This window comes from Acipenser ruthenus, chromosome 2 (assembly GCF_902713425.1).
Source record: "Acipenser ruthenus chromosome 2, fAciRut3.2 maternal haplotype, whole genome shotgun sequence".
Classification (NCBI taxonomy): Eukaryota; Metazoa; Chordata; class Actinopteri; order Acipenseriformes; family Acipenseridae; genus Acipenser; species Acipenser ruthenus.
This window is the reverse complement of record NC_081190.1, coordinates 28,609,162-28,628,969: the sequence shown is the minus strand read 5'-3', so window position 1 is coordinate 28,628,969 and position 19,808 is coordinate 28,609,162. Positions and strand designations below refer to the sequence as shown.

Genomic DNA, 19,808 nt, shown 5'->3' with positions numbered 1-19,808 from the left:
TGTGCCTACAAAAATAAGAAATTAGGTTATTATCATAACCCTGGTTCCCTGAAATAGAAATGTAACCATTAAATACAATGCTACCAGTAGATGTGTTGAGAGACTTCAGTCAGGCATTGCACTGGATGATACAATCTATGCAGTTCTGTGTCTGTCAGTGTCCCTAAATGCGGCGACATGAGTAAAATGTCCTTTAAAAATAATAATAATAATAATAATAATAATTATCATTTCAAGTCAAGGTGACCAAACAAACAAAACAAATCCATATGTACAAACAACACTGCACAGCAGTTTACATATTTCCTTTAAGTTTCATTTTTTATTTGAGTTATAAACAAAGACACAAATAAGTTATAATATTTTTTATGTTAGAATTCTATCAGTGTTTGAACATTATTATTATTTAGAGAGCTTGTACAATTTCCACTTTCATGGCTACTTTCATAAACCCCCCAAAAAGAACTGGCATCTTTATGAATATGCACTCTCTTTTAATACTGCTAAGAACCACTTTTGTCTGAGAGCAAGTTAACAATGAAAGTGTGCACTGTATCTATTTCTCTGTTATGTTCCAACATAATGGTATCAATACATATAAACTCTTTAAAAATATACTTCTGTCAAAAGACTTGACAACTACTATGTACACTACAAAAATAAATTCATATAAATAATTTATATGGCATACATTTATCTTTGTAACTGAAATGACACAAACCCACCCCTGCCAAAAAAATGGCAGTCAGTAAGACCCAGTTTGAATATTTTTTTTCCTTTTACATCCTCACTCTAATAGCTACATTGAGTCCTTAATGTAAATGTTATATACTCTCTTTCCTATTTAACATTAGTAAGCACTTTATACAGATAAAATTCCATTACAAAGTAAAAACATAACTGTAATAGTGTTTTTTCAATAGAAGTAGAAATCCCTGCATTTTTGTTATAAACTGGCATATGACCAATACTTAAAGAAAAAAAAAAAACAACAAACAAAAACAATTCTTATGATACAAAAATATAAATATCACAAAAAATACAAAACATAGATTTTTTTTTTTTTTAAATGAACAATAAAATAGTTGCCAGCCACGGAGCTCTCCTTTGGCCAATGTGACTTCAGGAGAAAACGACTACACTGTGTAGAGCCAGCAGACAGTACAAGAGAAAAGAACAAAGAAGAAAAAAAACATACAGCTGTGTTTGATAGAGAATTAAAAATGTCAAATTTGGGAGGGGAAATGCTGACATTAGTGACAGACAGACAACTTAGCAGCGGCAGGAAGCCATTCCGACCCCTGACACAATCACATGTATATTTGGCAGTTGAGGTCAGCTTCAAATTAGTGTCATACAATTTGGTTGTGGATTTTAATCCACTGCTTGAGCTAAATTGAGGCCCACTGTCCTTGTTGTCACTTGAAGTATGTGTATCTTATATTGTGCTGGTCTAGTAAAGCCACCTAGTGCTTAACCCTTAGTGCGCTTGTCAGAGTAGCTTATTTGAAACAGAGAAAAAAAAAATGAAGCCTACCCATCTTTTTTGCCATAGTACATTATTTACTGCAATCAAGTGCCACATTTTAACTGAATTGGTTGTAACTAAAACTAAAATGGATTTTGGAAAAGTGTTTTTGTGTGATTAGTCATGAAAACAAGTTGTACATCTGACAAAAGGAATGAGCAAGCTCAAAGATATCTTCACATATCAAAACATTTGGCAGTTGAGTTTTAGTTTGAGTGTGAGCGCACTATGGGCTGTCATACAGTAAAATAACATTGATAAAAAGGTTACAGCATCAGAGCCAAAAGAAACGAAAAGGGAAAAAAAAACAGCAAGAGCTACAGCCACAGAGTCACAAAGATTAACGTGCTTATTCTTCATATCTGCTCATCTTAAATATCACGCATAGCGTGTTTCAAAGTAAAATAGTAACATTTCATACTACCACAGGTGTGATATGCAAATTAACATATTTAAAACAAAATGTGTACCTTTATACACACTCATACACATACAAATGAATTCCTATAAACAATAAAAGCAATATTTGCATAGAATTATACAAGTAAATTATACAATATTTAAGCAGCAACAATGTATGCTCAAATGTAATGTCTAGATTAAGCTTAATTGGTGCACAGATACACAGATCAATGTACAGATCACACAGAACAGTGTCCCCAGTCTACTGACCGGGGTTCAACAGCTCCTAAATGATACTACTTTACATTGTACATTTGTATTATACACATGTGTACATCTTTTAAATATTTATAGAAATATTAAACAAAATATTACACTAGGTTACAGTAACAGTGAACTGTCTTCCTGATGCAGCATGTCCTTCCAATTATGTAGCTTCAAGCAGTTCTCCTCAAGGTTCAGAACAGAAGGATGTCCTATCTTTGGCCTTTTGTGCTTCAAAATGTAACCACTAAAGAAACAAAATAAGAAAGAAATGGAAATGGTTCAGAACAGCATAGAACTAAAGCTCACTCATTACAAATACAACTAAATCAATTTGGAGGCAGTCAAAGACAGAATAATTGCACTCCACACACAGCTTAAAACTTAAAGAAATATAAAGTTGGGGAATGTCTTCTATGTAAATTATTGCAGTTATGTGCACATAGCACCGCTGGGCTGTGCGTGCTACCATGTGTGACCATGTGACCTTCAGAAAAGGGTGGAATTCAGTGGTCACTAAATTCAGATGTTGTTGACCGAGGAGACACCACCATGTGTGTGTGCAAAAAGTGTGATCAACAGCTGAGTTTGAATGTGTATAATTGAAGGCAGGACTCACTTCACATGATGCTGCAGACCAGTGGGGTAAAAGAACAGTGGGTTGCTGTTGGAACCAAAGGGCCCTAAAGGACCTACACCAGGCTGGTGGGTTCAGATGTTCAAACATGCTCTGACAGAATAACCAGTGGACAGTTGTCTGAATGACTAAACCACACATGGATTCCAGCATGGATGCTGGAAAAGTTCATAGACCAAAACTGAACACCATAAAGTGCATACCTAGTTAACAACATGCTTAAGTTGCTAAAGCATGTCATCAGCAAGTCTATAACCTATGCTCTGTTAATATTAGGGCTAATCCCCAAGATCACAGAGCCTTACATACAATAAAACAATCAAACATCCCCCAACCCCCTTCATTTTCAATTAAACGTGACATACACTGGCCTTTGAGGTAAAACTGCTTAGCACTTCCTATATTAAATTGTTTTGTGACCATACTGTCAACCTCTGGTGCAAAATATCAAAAGCTGGGACCCAGTACATTGTTTCCGTCCACAAGAGCTCACCTTATCTTGCATTGCTGCCGCCTCCACCATTTGTTTCACATTCTACGTCCTGCAGCTCCATAGCCTCCACTTTCGAGCCCCTTCTCTCGCTGTGGACATTAAAAGGCACATGGGGGTCTTCGAATGGTGCCTGGTCAGTCTCTTGGTACCCCTCACGTGACGGGAACCCCCTGTAAGGGGGGTTCTGTCCGGGCAGGGAGGAGTGCACAGCCACGGTGACCGAGGCTGAGGCAGTCACAGTAGTGATAGGCTGGCAGTACGCTGGCACGGAAGCACCTGTGGGAGTGAAAAGCGGGTGTCTAGTGTTGTGAGAGCGGGAGCGATGTCCCGAGCGGTCCCTATTGCTAGGGCCAGAATGCCCTTGAGTAGAAGTTTCAAAAGCGTCCACGCGCGGCCGGTGAGGAGGTGCCTGATGTTGATGTTGTTGATGATGCTGCTGCTGCTGGCTGTCCCTTGTCGACTCCCTCCTTGGGTCCCTGCTGCTTCTCCAGGCTTGCTGGGGTCGATCTTCTGGAGGATGAGGCTGAAGTCTGGTTCTGGGCTGGTGATACATCGGCTGAACAACCTGCAGTTAGAAAAAGCATCATGTCGAGGAACTGTTCAAAAAGAAGTTTGCAAATATATTGGCCAAAACATTTGGTGTCATTGGATCTGGAGATCAGTTTCTTGCCTTTGGTAAGGGTAAAATACATTTAAAGCCACCATCATGTGGACTTTTTATTTATTTATTTATTTTATTAATTATGGTAGAATTTTTTACTGCAGTTTGCAATAAGCAACTGCACCAAGGTTTAATCTGAACATTCAAGCTATTCTGATAAGCCTTACAGGCATTATTAAACATCATAATTAAAAATAACTGATTTAATTAAAGTAGAATTATACCTCCCTGAAAATACATGTTGGCACCTGAAATGTCTTTATTAAAAGAATGTTGGTAAATAGACCAGTTTTTTTATTTGTATTTTTGTTATAAAATCTTGAATACCAAATTTACTTTAAAACTAGCACAGTGTCCTTGTGCTTTTAAGCCACAATGAGCAGCAATGTCCAGATTGTTAAAACAATAATGTCAAGCAAAATGTCAAGTAAAATCTAACTCTAGACATGTGTTCATTTCCTGTTTTATAAACTCCCTTGGTCAATATAATGCTGTCTTTGATATCTAAAGGTGGTTCTGGACTTTTTACCTAAAACCTAAAAAAATTAAATAAAAAAAGGCAACAGTCCATGCTATACAAGGTAGAATTAGCGTTGAGCTTCTGAGGACTTACAGTGGACCTGGGGAAGCCAGAGTTCTCTGGGACCTCCACCATGATCTGGTGTGTGGGATGAGCATTGCTCTGGCCTCCCTCGTACAGGTGGAGCTCATCACTGATCCCTGATACCGTGGTCTGAGAACTGTACTCCGAGTCTGACGAATCGGAGCCATTGGTAACGTGGTTGGGGTGGACCGTGAACCTCACGATGCGAGGAGGTGGCTCAGGAGATGGGGTGGGCAGCCGGCTCCTTCCATCAGTCGGAGAAACCTGGAACAGCAATACACAACATTAGAGAGTTGAAAGCACAGTATGCTTAGGGTCTCCACTACATCCCCAGCATAAGTATGAGAAACATAATTATGAGAAGCTGGTGATTAGAAGGGGTCTGTCTGTCTATATTTATTTAACTTACATTTTTACATCTACAGCTTCAGAACTGCCTATACATTTGTGATGAAACTTGGCTAGGACATTTTTTGGTACAAAATATTGAGCGTATCAGAATTCAGTGATATACAGTATCAAGGAACCTGTCCATCTGTAACACTAGCATTTTTTAAATGTATAAACTGACAATGTAGGTCATGGTGTTTTACTTTTCCATGTGCTGATGTGTGTTTTCTAAGATTTAAACTACTTTACTGGGTTTACTTTCATTTCTTTTGAACTAGTTGGATATAATGAGTTATCTTCTTTTAACTATCATAACTGATTAAGTAGTTTGTTTCTTACACTGAAAAAAAACAAAATTCAGCATTGATATACAGTATCAAATTAAATTAGTTTACTAGTCTGCTGAAATGTTGAAAGAGCTAACTAATAGGCACATATAAATAAAACAAACCGCATACACAGTCACTTCGAAAGAGATTTAGGTCTTACCTCAGGATACGGCCCAAAATATGACAACAGAACAGGAAGTAGCACCAATCCGTTCAGAACACCTAACACAGTCAGGATTGCCAGTACAGCAAAGAAATACCTATTAAAACAGAAAATCCTGAATTACTTCTCTGAAACCTCTTTCCATACAAGCACATACAACATGTTTTTAGTTTGAAGATATTGTAAATGTGTTTACCTTCTGTGAGGCCACAAAGAGCAAAAGTGTTAGTAAAAAAAAAAAAGAAAGAAAGGAAACAAAGGTTAGTTGGATGATTCACAGAAAACCTTTCTGTGGCACATGCAGTGTCGGTTATAACTGTGTTAAGCAAACTGAAAAAAAATGACGGAATGTGGAGTCAATGGCTGAAGAGACTCAAAGCACAAGTACAATGAGGGGGCCTCACTAATGAAAACCCAGCAGAAGCAAACAAATGAAGTGAAGGGTGTAGAATTTAAACAATTTAGTCTAGGAGGAAGAGAGGGGCTGTTCTCTCAGCAGCTAATCCACTGTGAAATGCTCCTGCATTTTACAGCTGAATCCCTTATTAAACCTCTGGTGTATCAGGTAAGACCCCCCCTTTATTAAAAGGGCAGCAGTGTGGAGTAGTGGTTAGGGCTCTGGACTCTTGACCGGAGGGTCGTGGGTTCAAATCCCGGTGGGGACACTGCTGCTGTACCCTTGAGCAAGGTACTTTACCTAGATTGCTCCAGTAAAAAAAAAAAAAAAAACCCAACTGTATAAATGGGTAATTGTATGTAAAAATAGTGTGATATCTTGTAACAATTGTAAGTCGCCCTGGATAAGGGCGTCAGCTAAGAAATTAATAATAATAATAATATTAAGCACAACTTTCCCGCTTACAATTCTACGTTTCGTTCAGACTAAATAGCTCAAATTGCACTTTTTTTTTTTTTAAGAACATGGGGACCAGTGTTCTGCATTAAACGCTGTCCATTCTGTAGCAAACTAAAGCATTTTCTGTGAATAAGAGCATTTCACAATGGCGTAGCTGCACTGCAAACTAATCTTTTGTTGGACAATTTAGAATTTCTGAATGCTCTTGTTTTGCCTTCGCCAATTCAGACGTAAAACAGAAAAGAAGAAGAAAGAAAGCAAAAGAGCTCGAGTGCTGTGCAAGGAGTTGCAGAAGTGAAAGAAAAAAAGAAAGCCCAAATCGTTGTCCTTTCCCACCATTTAGGGTTAAGGTCTGGGATCCTTCGGCAGATCCAAGGTAAGCCTGTCAATGGGAGGACGGGTCTTGCCAGCTGGTATGCCGCACAGCTGGAGTTCAGACTAAACTCACCGACATACTCATAACTAATGATTCCAAAGGAGACATTTTTTTATTATTGGATTTGCCAGAGTAATAGAGGCTCTCCTGACAGTGTGGCAACATAACACACTGGCTTCTGCTTTTTATTCAACGGGACTCAGCAAGCACAAAAGGCCTTATTTAGTATGATCCATGTTCAAAAAGAAGGTGGCCTTTAAATTTAAGTATAAGCCTAACTATAATGCCGACGGATTTATAGCGTTTTAATAACAACTCTGAATACCTAATAAGTAGACTAAATTCACAAGTCTTTATTTTTTTTAAATTGTACTCGTACAAACACATGCCGCTGTATGAAGAACACATAGTTGAAAGACTTGTCATTGAATTTCAAAGGTTCTTTTAGTATAAAGCTGAGAAATGGCTGGAGAGATCGCAGTTTTTTGTTTGTCCAACTCTTTAGCACACACTCAGGATTTGATTTCTGTGAATGCCGAATGGACAGTTCATTCATCAATCTCGTTAGCCTACCAGCTGTTCTACATTTCTCTAAATCACTACAACAGAGCAAGTCAGTGCAGTCAGAAGAGTTTGTTTTATTATTTGTCTTGGAAAAACAAGAAGAGTCGAGGCCAGATTCTGCCCGGAAACAAGAGGAGGGAGGAAAAAGTCAAAAAGCCAAACAGTTGCTTCTTTATTAGCTAAATAAATATCATTGCAAAAAAATGGAAACAGAGTGAGCCCATAATCCACTCTGAGTAAATGTCTGTTTGATCAATCAGTTTTTAGAATCACAACATCATTATAGGTATTTTAAAGTGGATGCAAACATTAATAGCAGTGAACAGCAAATCTGTGTTGAGGCAGAAATTATTTTTAAAAACACACAGCTTAAACAGGGCAATCACAAACGTTGATTAAACAGAGGCCCCCTGTCTAAACAACTCTTGATGAGATAAAGTGGCAGCAATAGCCACCTCCCTGGTGTGCCTCAATTCACCTATGACCCAACACTATTTATTTTAGGTGGATGGGGAGAAACACGGTCAGTCTATTCCCAGCCATGAGGGTTAGGGCACTGCCAGACTTGTACCTGAGCTCCAGGCTGAGATATTTATTTGTTCTGCCCTACCTCTAGCTTACTTCAGATTCCCCTCTCCACCCCCCTCCAGCAGCCACAAGCGCCTGTCACAAAGAGCCAGTGTTACAGCGAACATGAGCCACTTTATTTTTTTTCCTTTGCAGAACTCCACAGGTTGTTGGTGTAGGAAAGCCATCTGTTTCACGGCTCTTCTCAAATTCCCCAAAAAACCCTGCTCCCTTGTCTGGGCTGATGAACTCCTGAATCTTAATTAAACCCACTAGCAACTGGCTGCCTTTAGCTCAAACAGTAAATCCTTCAACTTAATTTTCTTCCACAAGATTACGTTGTAACTATCAGAGAACAGCTTTGGACTTCTTAGCATACTTCTTAGCATATTCTTAGCATAAGGCAGCAGTGTGGAGTCGTGGTTAGGGCTCAGGACTCTTGACTGGACGGTTGTGGGTTCAATCCCCGGTGGGGGACACTGCTGCTGTACCCTTGAGCAAGGTACTTTACCTAGATTGCTCCAGTAAAAACCCAACTGTATAAATGGATAATTGTATGTAAAAAATAATGTGATATCTTGTAACAATTGTAAGTCGCCCTGGATAAGGGCGTCTGCTAAGAAATAAATAATAATAATAATATGTACATTTATACATAAAACACCTATGGTGACCTTCATACATTTTCTCATCTTGTTGTATCACCCTACATTGATCTCACACTGTAAAAACAATTTAACTAACAAAGGCAATTAAATTGGTGGGTCTCTCGTACAAAAATATATAACATCCCTTTTGAGTTTCAATCACTCAGATTATTTTTCTTTCAAAGAGCTACAAATGGTTAAACAAACAAGTTTTACAAAAAAAAGATTTAAAAACCTTTCTATACTTTCTATCCTTTTATAATTTCTCTCCCACTGCTATTGTTCCCTGTCACGGGTTAGGATTGTGTCAACCACCAGAAGAAACTAAATCTTGCAAGGCACTTCCTTTTACAAATACTCAAGCACTGAAAAAATGCCACGTGTGAGCAGAAGAAAGGCAAAACGTTCTCAAAAAAAGCAAGAACAAAAGAAGCAGTGAGCGCAGGACAGGCTGCTTCCCCGCTCTGTGGTCTCTCAGGTAAATGCCTTTGCTTACAGAAGCCAGAGCAAGAGCAGGTCTTTAATGGGAGCCCAAGCGAGCAATTCTTAGCTAACTCAAGGTAAAACAGGAAACATTCAATGGTCAGTAAAGTGTAAGCAGCAATAGTCTGCAATGCTCGTGACCACCTGAAACTCATCTGAGAAAACAAGCATGTCCATGTCATTGACTGACAACAACAACACAACTGAAACAACAAGATGGTGGTGTGGGTGGTGGCAAGTTTTACCTGACAATGAAGTCGAATTCAGACCCGGCAAGCATCAGCACCCCAAGTAGTGTAGATACAGCGCCGTCCAGCACAGGTGCAAACATGTGTTCTAGTGCTAGAACAGCTCTGCGGTTCTGGTCCCCAATGGAGGTTAGGAAGGCCTGCAGAAGATAAGATCAGTGTAATGAAAGCCCCATGTTTCTGGTGAGAATCCCATATGCTCTGCCCGAGGTTTCTTTATTTATTTTTTTTTAAACTGCATATATGTGTACCGGCACATGTAAATATTACCAGAGGGAAATATTATCCACAGCTTTAAAAAAACATTTTATCATAGGTAAATAATAATAATGTGTATTGCTAATGCTATTTCACAATATTTACGTAACTAATATTTTTTTGGACCATGGAAAAATTCAACAAGTTGCAACTCTTGAATGAATGTAGGAAAATCACCTCTGTTACAGACATGATAATAGCTGTCTGATTCATTAAATCCTCCTGGCTGCAAAACAGGGTAAAAGCAACAAGCATTGGGAAAGGAGATGTTGCATAACATTTAGACCACCATGGGCAAACTTCCATTTTTACTTTAAGGAGGGAGGGAGGGAGGGGGCTTACAAAAGCAGGGCTAATCTGGGAAATGTGGTGCTGTGCTGCCAGTGTACATACCAGAGCAACATGAACTGTAAACTCCACTCCGATTCCCACAGAAGCAATGAGGATGACCACTGGGACTGCACTCAGCTTGATTCCAATCAGCCCCATCATTCCAAACAGCTCTACAGTCATCAGGGACAAGACCAGCACCTGAGGATTAGAAACCCCCTGAGTTAGACAATCTCACAGACAGAATGATTTCTGCCCCCTTTTTCACCCCCTTTCTTCTATTTACGTTTCAGGAGCACCACAGTCGGAACATGTCTTTCACAGAAATCAACACAAAAACCAAGATGTCGTGTGTCCAACCCCAACGACCCCCCACTCCACTCGTTTCCCAGAACAAAAAGGCAGTGAACCTTACAAATGTAAATTTAAAACAGTTCCACAAGGAGATGGTGGGCAATGCTGCGGCGCTGAAATGAATTCTCTATTGATTAGGGTCGGACAAGGAGGAAAAAACATTCTCTGCCTGCAAATTTTGTTTCTTTACTTAAGTCACATCCACTGCCTCAGTAAACTCAGTGAACTGACAGCTCCATCTTTTTACTTCTTTTTTTTTAGTGGCAAGATGAAAAAGTTGGTGGGTATTCTCTCTCACTCTCACTCTCACTCTCTGTGTGTGTGTTTGGGGTCTCTTGCAGAAAATCAGAGTTCATTGAAGACGACTCTGGGTAAGCCCAAAGCCAGTACCAGAGTAAATGCCATTATCAGATGATGAGTGTCAAGTTACTGGGGGGCCTCCTGCCTTTGAAGAGGGTTCATGGGAGTTGGTTTGGGAGGGGGGCGGACAAAGCAAACAGTTAAATTTGAGGCCGAGCTATAACTTTTTCTTTCATCTAGCTTGTAAAATGTAAGGATGAACAAGAAATCCAAGGCATGGCTTTAGAGGAATCTGGTAACTAAAACTTTCTCTGTAGTAAAACACTGAAAAGGAGATGAGACAAAGCGAAATAACTTTGAACCTGGTCTTACAGTGTTTTGAGACAAAAAAAAGAGAGAAAAAAAAAACACTCAGTCTAATAGGCAACTGTTGCCCGGGTAACTTCAATTACATCCTAATTCACTTTAAACAACTGTCTCTTAAAGCGCCACTAGACTAAACAACTACCTTAAACTTAACAAGACACCCTTACTGTATACATGAGGTTCCCAGCTAGAAAACTACGGCTCACTCTTTTTTTTTTTTTTTTTTCAGCCACAAGCTTAGTGGAGCAGCTATGATCATAGAATAATGGAATATCATGGAATAAATACATAAATAAATAAATAAACCTACAGTAGTTAAAATGATAAAATACTTCATCTTGTGCAAACTTTGCTAAACTGATTCAATTCACTCAAAGAAAGTTTTATTTATTTATTGAACTGCAATTCCACTGAAATCTCTGTAGCAGATGCTCTGCAGAATAGCAATGCCACTGTCTCCTGGTGGAAGAATCTGGTACTGGATACTGCCAGCTTTTTACATCAACAGCATACTGGCATGCGACAGAGCCTTTGGTTTAATGGAAAGCTTGATTTCTTTTCCTTCCTCACAGGAAGCACAGACATAGCCCCAAGATTACCAACCCACCAGCCTTGTGTGGTAATTAAGGGAGTGGGAAGGGGTGCTGCGTGACTGACTATATAACTTGAAGCTTAAAAAAACAAAACAGAAAACCCATAGGGAACAGTTGGTCTTCTGTTAAAGAGCAGCAAGGCCAGGCAAATTGTCTTAGACCAATAAAACTCAACTTGAGGCATACTGCTGAAACCAAAGATCAATTTAATTGTCTTCTGGAGCATAAGCTCAGTCTGTAAAAGGTCAAAAGGGAAAAAAAAAAAATGGTCTGAAAGATACACCAAAAAAAACATGTCTGGAAATGAGTGAGAAAGCTACAGCAGTTCTTCAGCGTGCATAAACATATCCATAAACATGAATGTGCATTCACCACCACAAATCAATCCTTCCCAACTGCAGCACAAACTTTCAAAAAAAGATCTGAACTTACGATGATACCAGCAGTCCAGGGGTTGAGTAGGAGGAGGGCACACACCAAGAAGGTGCAGGCCAGCACCACACTGATGGAGAGGAGCAGCCAGTGGCGCAGGCCGATGTACTGCTCCCAGAACAGGAAGGGGTAGCCATTGGGATAGTTGGGCACCCCCTGGTCACTGTAGTTGTTACAGATTGTCCTGACCCTCTCGATCGCTTCCACAAACTGGGGTGTCTCTTGTAGTCCATTGAGGTAGAAAGGAAACTGAGCATATTCGATAGGCTCTGCAGCAGGAACTAAGAGAAACGAAAACAACAGAACAAAACTGTTAAACCCCTTCGCAAAAAAGAAGCTCATATTGTTTTTTGCTGAAGAGCAACTGTAAACAGCTGGCTTTTCAAGGGGGGGTGGGCTTGTTTATTCTGTGTTTGTTCTGAATTGGTGCTTTATTTATGTTTAGGTTTATGTTGTCACTAAAACAATATCCAGATCTTCAATTTAATGCCAGCAACATCCATGGTTCACACAATGCTTTATAATAAAGCCCCTACAATACTGTCCCTATTGCAGAAGTGCTGTCTGTTTTGGAACACAGCAACATGATTGTAATCTTTATTTTTCTAAATATAAGAGTGTGATGGAGACACAAAACTGGATGGAATATAAGAAGCATAACGAGGTCTTACACACACAACTGAGCATATACACGGCAAGGCCTTGTAAAAAAAAAAAAAAAAAAACACTTTAATCCAAACAATACACACCCTAATATCTTAAGAACTTCCCAAAGTAAAAAGTCTGACAGAAAAATGATCAGTTATTAAATAAAATGCCACACACCTGGGCATATCTCCTGACATTAAACCCCTATAATTACACCTAAATTTATAAGCTTGCTAAATGCTTGCTGCAACACCGACTGTCCTGCACTGAAAGAAAAGAAAAAATACATATGTAAAAATCTTGAACCACTGGGTTAAGTCCAGTCTGATCAGTCTAAAATCCCAAGCAAGCAAGAAAGCAAGCCAGTGTTTAGCTGCTGCCTCTGTGTGTTCCAGCCCCTGCAGGGTCATTCAGCCAACTTACAAAACATTATTTGCCCTATTATAATCTCAACTATAAATTTCCATTAAGACAAGACTTGGAAGGCTGCCACAAGGCTCCGGGGTTCAAATACAGTGAAACACTTTTTGCTTGTTATCCAATCGCATTTCCAGAGCCCCCCTGCTGCAGCCCAATAACCACAACTAGCACTCAGCCAGATAACTCAAATTAAATCAATCCGGGGTCTCTCTAATAGTGCAAGGGGCAATTCCTTCTGCTCCCTCTCCCTCCACAACCAATAACCCCTGCCCCTTCCCAGTGCACACACCCCCACATGCACATAAACAAGTCTGGTTTTAAGCACAGGTGTGTGTGTGTAGCAGCCCACATGCTGGTATTGTATTAATGACTTAACAGCACAAAAATGTCCCTTTTCATCCTAGCTCACACTGAAGTGAAAACAAGGTTGCACCCAAGAGTTGGAAACAGTCCAAACAACTCAAATAAAGTGCTAACTCGTCATACAGATTATACATATTCTTATATTATGTTTGAATTCTGAAAAATGTAATACTACTTTGAAGAACAAACAAAAAAAATACAGTATATTGGCAGAAGAGGGAAGTACATTACCATTCACCTATTTGTTTTATATCTAATAAGTACAAAGGTTGCCCCAGGGACACCCAGAAAGTTTGGTTTGATTGAAGTGGTAAAAGTTCACTTACTGTTCAGTCTGGTCTTAGGCACATAGTCGGCCTTTTCATGAAACCACTCTGGGGGATGTGGACGGATGTTGGCCTGTGAGGCAGCGTAGGCCACAGGATCATTGCTGACCCAGGCAGTCAGGTAGCTGTAGAAGGAATTGGGGTTTATGATTCCATCAGCATCTACAAGCCTCTGTTTCGTCAACTGCAAAAACAGAAAAACAAAACACAGAGCTTCAAACAAACTCAAATTTGAAAAAAAGCAAATCCCATTAACAGTAAGAAAGCTAATAAAAAGGACGTATGGTCATTATCTGCAGGTGTAGATGTATTTAGTCTAAACAAAGGGTGCGCTACATGCCGTGTTGGAGACAACTTTGTATCCCAGCTGGCTTACCTGAAGCACAAGCCCTAAATATCCAGCCCTGATTAGAAGTAAGTAATACTAACTGCAGCATTCCAGGCCAGTCTAATAGGGTTGTGTCTCAGAGTAGTGAACGACAGACAGGATTGGCTCTCTCTCAGCACCCTCACGCTCTCCTAACAATCGTTTTATACAGCACAACACACAGCTGCCCTGTGCTGCTAGCATTGTGCACTTGAAATAAGGTAGTCCCATCAAAGAATACCAATAAAATAAACAATAAATCCTGCATTCTGAAAGTTGGGAGTTCAGGAGAAAAATGGCTTAAGTTAGTGTAACAATAAAAAAAAATTGGCAAGGGTCCCTGTGCACGTCTGTATGCAGTTAACCTCTGTTGTTAACACTGAAGGAAATGCCACCCAGCAAATGGAGGAGAGCTAGAAAAATAAAACAACATCTGTACACATTTTACTTACACTTGCTTCTCCTGACCTGTGGATTCGGAAAATGCCCCGCACCATGAAAGCACAGTTGTGCTCCATTTACCTGGATCATCAGAGAACAAGTTTATAAATGTCTGTGCGTGTGTGTGTGCGTTTGTCTGTGCGTGTGTGTGTGTGTGTGCGTGCGTGCGTTGGTTTGACGGGGGGTTCCAGCCAGCCAGAAGTGATAAAGCAATTATAAGCCTTAACGCGTTTGTTGTATGTTATTAAAATTCAGAAGGCACCAAGATTACCAATGCAAACAATTTTCTCAAATCTTAATTAAATAGCTTCATAGCTTTTTAACATTTTTTTGTTTGTTTTTACTACAAGAAAAGCTACTATTACACATTGATTGAGGTTTTTTTTCCTTCTTTTAATTCAGAACCCTGGCTTTACTCCAAGTTCAGGTCCTTTCAATTTAATGAAATGAAACACAACAGTGACAGCAGTACAGAAAAAAAAAAAAAAAGTTGGATTCCAAAGATCTGGATTCAATTAACTGGCAGGATACGCAACAACTGTATGTCTTCAAGCTGTCTTTGGAAGCACACAGTGCAGCTTGCAGCCCCTATGGGCAAAGCACTCTCTCTCCCTCCCAGGCACAGGAAATTACATCAGGATCTGTGGTCTAGCACAGTTGTTATGCTCTTTACCTGGCGCATGCCGAGTTATCTCAATCCGACAGCAAGAAAGGCACGATTTTTAGCATTCCTCTCCAAGACTTCTTTAACAGACCCAAGTGATGCGTGGTATTCTGCCATAAAGCCCCATGTTTTACATTGAGTAATAACTCTGAACAATGCACGGTGTAAAGCTGTCATCTTCAATGTTAGAAAAGGAGTAGAAAATGAGCAGAGACCCTGTGAGGATCATTAGATTGAAGTTTTTAGCCTGAAGGAACTAACTGCGACAAATGGTTTGAATGAAAAGTGAATTGCTTTTTCAGAGTGCTATAGCAGCCCCAACAAGAGCTTTAAATTCCGAAATTTGGTAAAACAATCAATAAAATGTGAATTTATAAGCCAGGTGAGGTGAGCAACTTAAAAGAAAATAATAATAAATAACTTTTATCACAGATTAGTCTGCCAATATTTCATGTCCTTGCCTGTTTCCACTCATAAATCAGTGGAAATAATCCATTGTTGTAGAGCCCATCCACCACTTTAAGCTGTTTATCCCACTCAAAACATTTCTGATTCATCCGATATCCATTCAGCCATTGTTGAATACCAATTTAAATTTACTGGTAACACTTTACTCTATGTGTTCTTTCACAAATCCAGTTTAAGTTGAATTTGAAATATACATTATTATTATTATTATTATTATTATTATTATTATTATTATTATTATTATTATTATTATTATTATTATTATTCACGCATCTGGCTGTGGACTACAAAACAGACTACAGTGTCTTACCTGGTTGAAGTTGATTGGTTTATCCCTGTTGCCCGTTTGTACCAGCAGCTTGTAAGCCAGTACACCATCATCAGATCCATTGTTGTAGTTGTTGTAGGTAATTTTACCAGCTTCCCAGTCACTGTCAAAGGCATCTTGCAAACCTTAAGGGGGAGGGGGGGGCAAACTTAAATAAAAGACTATTTTGAAACTAAAATATTCTTGAGCAGGGGTGTCAAGTTTAATTGTGCTTTTTTAAAAAAAAAAAAAAAAGAAAAGAATTCTCTGTAATATTTATTTAACATAACTCTGCTTCTTACAGAGAGTGGTGAGAGTGAATAGAATTTCATCAGTTTATTCCATCTGTTCCGACTGGTGGAGCTAATACATGTTGTGAGATTTGTTGCCAGCGCGTGTAAAGATCACTGCCAACACCTATTCAGTCTTAACTGCTCCTTTCCTCCTCAACAACCCCCCCCCCACCCCCCTTTACAAAAACAAAAATGTAAGAGTGGAGCACAGTGGTGTGCCGGGCTGTTCCAAGCAGGTAATTTAAATCAGATTTGGAACAGGAAGCAGTGTCCCAGGCACAACGAGCCTCTGTAAGAGCAGATGACAAACCGCATGCTCTCAGGGAGAAAGAGAAGCTGTCGGGCCCACCTCACAGCTGTGCCGGGACTGTAATCAAAACCATCACTCGCACAGATCTGATAGGTTAACTACTTGCTGTAAAGAGATAAGAGAAACTAGAAAAAGCTAGACCTTCAGGGTCTGCTTCATAATTCCAGTTTGTCCTCACTTAATCTCCCACAATCGACCTGCGAGATAAACACTTGAGCAAACAGGTTTGTTTCTTTAAAAGCACAGGGAACACACCTGTCAAACCTGCATCAAATTCTCAGGACTGCCCGTTTGCCTGTGAGCGACTGAGCGAGCGAGAGAACTAGCTAGCAAGAAGAGGTAGTAGGTTAATGACACTTATGGGAATTACAAAGATCCCTCCCTCCTCCCCTTCCCAAACCCCATTTTCAGTGTGGCCTCTGGTAGGAATGCTTTAGACTAGAGCAGCATAAAAGTACAGGAATGTTATTAAAGCGGGGGTTAGGGGGTTAATAACAGTTTACCACTAATGCTCAAGTGGCTCAGTGGTTCCTGGCTAGCAGTGCTGAAGCAGCACAGGATTGATTTTAACTGGCAAAAGCCAGGAGGAAAGGCACAAGTATAAGAAAGGCATGTAACCCACTTGTTTACTGATGTCACAGCATGTCCTATAGGGAGAAAGTCTTCAGAATAATACTTAATGATTCTGGACTGAGCAGGACATCCAGCACCGAGTACAGCACATCCTTAATTCAAACACCTGCCATAAATACACATCAAAAGAACTCTCAATCTATAAAACAGTCCAGTTCCCAGGTTTATTTTAGAAAGAACTACTGTTCCAACCATTAGCTTTAAACTTTTTGCACTCCATAGCGTTGATTTAATACTGTTTCCTATAGCAACACCTGTTATTTGGCTATTATGATCTCCTACCTTGATAGAAGTTTTTATATCAAAAACATATCTAAAGATGGATAAATGCAGAAAGTTTTAAAAATGGAAACAATGCAAAAATGTCTTGTCATAGTGTGGATTTATTCCAAATGCTTCCCACCTGGCAGGTACTGCAGAACCTTTACACAAATATGTCTGGTTTTAGAAATGCACAGAACGTACAGCGTCAGAATTCAGATTTTTGAAAAATATTCTAGTCTACAGAACACCATTGGATGCATAGTAGGTAGGTAAGTAAGTAAGTAAGTAAGTAAGTAAGTAAGTAAATAAATAAATAAATAAATAAATATGCTCCTATTGCAGCACAAGGATGCTACAGAAAATATGGACACAAACATCCCAAATGTGCAAGCCAATGAAATATCTGGGTGGCTTACATTGTTGTTATTAAAAGATTAAGAGCACGTCTTCCGTTTTCCATCTGAAGAAATGTGAAGGGCCCTCTGCGAGGGTCATATTTGAGAATGAAACCCAAGTGCTGATCCCACTCTCCATGGTCAGAAACGTCATAGGGCCTATTTGCCCTCAAAAATGTAACTCCTCAATCTCAAAACGTTGTTCCACTGAATCACTCAAGCCCCTCTGACCACCAATTAATTATTCAACTTTTTCAAGAGGTCTAAATGTCAGTTGCAAATTTGTATAAAATTACAGTTGGACATCAGTGCCGTGCCTGGGACATATCACAGTCACCTCCAGCCTGGCTGAAGTTGATGCAGACAGCTGTTTCAGTTTCAGCAGCCTGCTTCCATAAAGTCTTGTCTCCCCTCAATCTAGTTAACTCTTTTCCAGAAGCACCTTCTGAAGCCACTGAACCGCAAACACACTGTTTTAGACAAAACCACAATCGCATAAGGAGAAGGGAATGCCTTTTTCATTAAGATTATGGAAAGGTTTAATAGTTTTTGAAATATAGATGATTTGCCCCCCCCCCCCCCCCCCCCCCAAACAGTATTCTTTCTGTGCCTGTGGTCCTTTTCTGAGACAAGACGTTTTACCCTCTCATCATCCTTTCTGTGTCTCATTTATCAAACTGTTTCTAACCGCAATATTAAAACACATCACCCCCTCCCAAGATCAAACACTTCTGGCAGCACAAAGGCTAAAGTGTTTGAAGACGAAAATAAAAGACACTGACAGGTGGGGCTCTAGTTCTAAACAACACAATCACCGCTTTCAAATTTTCACATGAAATCACTTAGAAATATTTGTATTTAGTTCTTGAATGGGCATTGTTTCCCAAAAGCTGCTTTAGATATTCCTGTGAGGAGTTGTGTTGTTAAACCAGGGATGGAAATAAGACTCCCATTGCATAGCAGTTTGACCCATTCCTGGTTTTCCTATGAGTTTAATAAGACAGACCTGAGCTTGTTACCTATTCACTGTGGCTAATCAAGCTTGTATTAAAACCTGGAATGGGTGAAACTGCTATAAAATAGCAGTCTTATTTACAGTGGCTGACAGGGATGGAAATGTGCTATGAATTAACTCAAGAATCCCAACAGTTTATATCATGGTATAAGAAAATTGTCTTTTTTCTAAATTATTTTTGGTCAATGTTCAAACCTAACTGGAATTAACTGGGGACAATAATTTCAGAGCAGACACAAAATGCTAAATTGGAGAAACACCATAGATAATTATGCTGCAATCTGAAGACAAATGACCTCTTAAAGATCGTCAATTAACAAATTCTTCAAATCAGTTGCAATGAACCAATACACATTAGACCACAAAGCACACTCTGTTGACAAACAGTTACAAGAAAAATGGCTGGAGATTGTCTTACCTTGTAACCAGTCTCGAAAGTAATGCAGCCACATTCTGGGAAGCTGTCCATTATCCTCCCGTAAGATGTATTTCACAGTGCCGAAGCGTTTGTGCAGGTCATAGAGCAGGGCCTGAGTGTTCGCATAGTCTGCCTTTTGTGTTACAACGTACATGTTGTAGAAAGAAAAGTACTTGAACTGAGCTGCAATGAAGTCGTACTCCCTCGTTTCCCGAGGCACAATATCCGTCAGCTCCAGGCCGTCTCGGACGCAGGTGGTTCCGTACAGGCTGACTCCGAGTAAACCCAGAAAAAGAAATATCACCAAAACCTGCAGACAAAGAACGCTGTAAGAAAACTGTTTTCAATTTTTTTAAACCAATATGGATTCTTGCCATCCTTCTAGTTGATCCTCTATGCTTATCATTCAAATACTTCCCTACCATTACTGTCACTCCTCAGTGAGGTTAATATTTATAAAGTGTGTGTAGAGAAGAAATTAAAGCCCTACTTATCCAAACCAGAAAGAAGACTTTTTCTAGCTATGCAAACATGCAGGGCCATAACTAGTACTTGTTCGATGTACAAAACAAGTAAGGAAAGGTTAAGTTTTTACAACCTTGAACCATTCTGCGCCAGAGGCTCGTTGGCA

The 19,808-nt window shown here is 39.6% G+C and overlaps 1 protein-coding gene across 2 annotated transcripts in view; it reads right to left on the bottom strand.

Moving 5' to 3' along the window:
- Positions 1–302: 302 nt before the first annotated feature.
- The window catches only part of LOC117411705 (protein patched homolog 1), a 53,943-nt gene continuing 34,437 nt past the window's right edge, over positions 303–19,808 (bottom strand). For both annotated transcript variants that reach the window (XM_058993152.1, XM_058993145.1), the window contains exons 15-24: positions 19,178–19,487; positions 15,853–15,995; positions 13,603–13,786; positions 11,846–12,126; positions 9,864–10,001; positions 9,210–9,352; positions 5,469–5,568; positions 4,599–4,853; positions 3,325–3,889; positions 303–2,441 (exon numbers count right to left, since the gene is read on the bottom strand). In XM_058993152.1, the coding sequence (XP_058849135.1) occupies positions 3,326–3,889; positions 4,599–4,853; positions 5,469–5,568; positions 9,210–9,352; positions 9,864–10,001; positions 11,846–12,126; positions 13,603–13,786; positions 15,853–15,995; positions 19,178–19,487 (2,118 nt within the window). In that variant the 3' untranslated portion in view covers positions 303–2,441; position 3,325. The remainder of the gene's footprint in view (positions 2,442–3,324; positions 3,890–4,598; positions 4,854–5,468; positions 5,569–9,209; positions 9,353–9,863; positions 10,002–11,845; positions 12,127–13,602; positions 13,787–15,852; positions 15,996–19,177; positions 19,488–19,808) is intronic.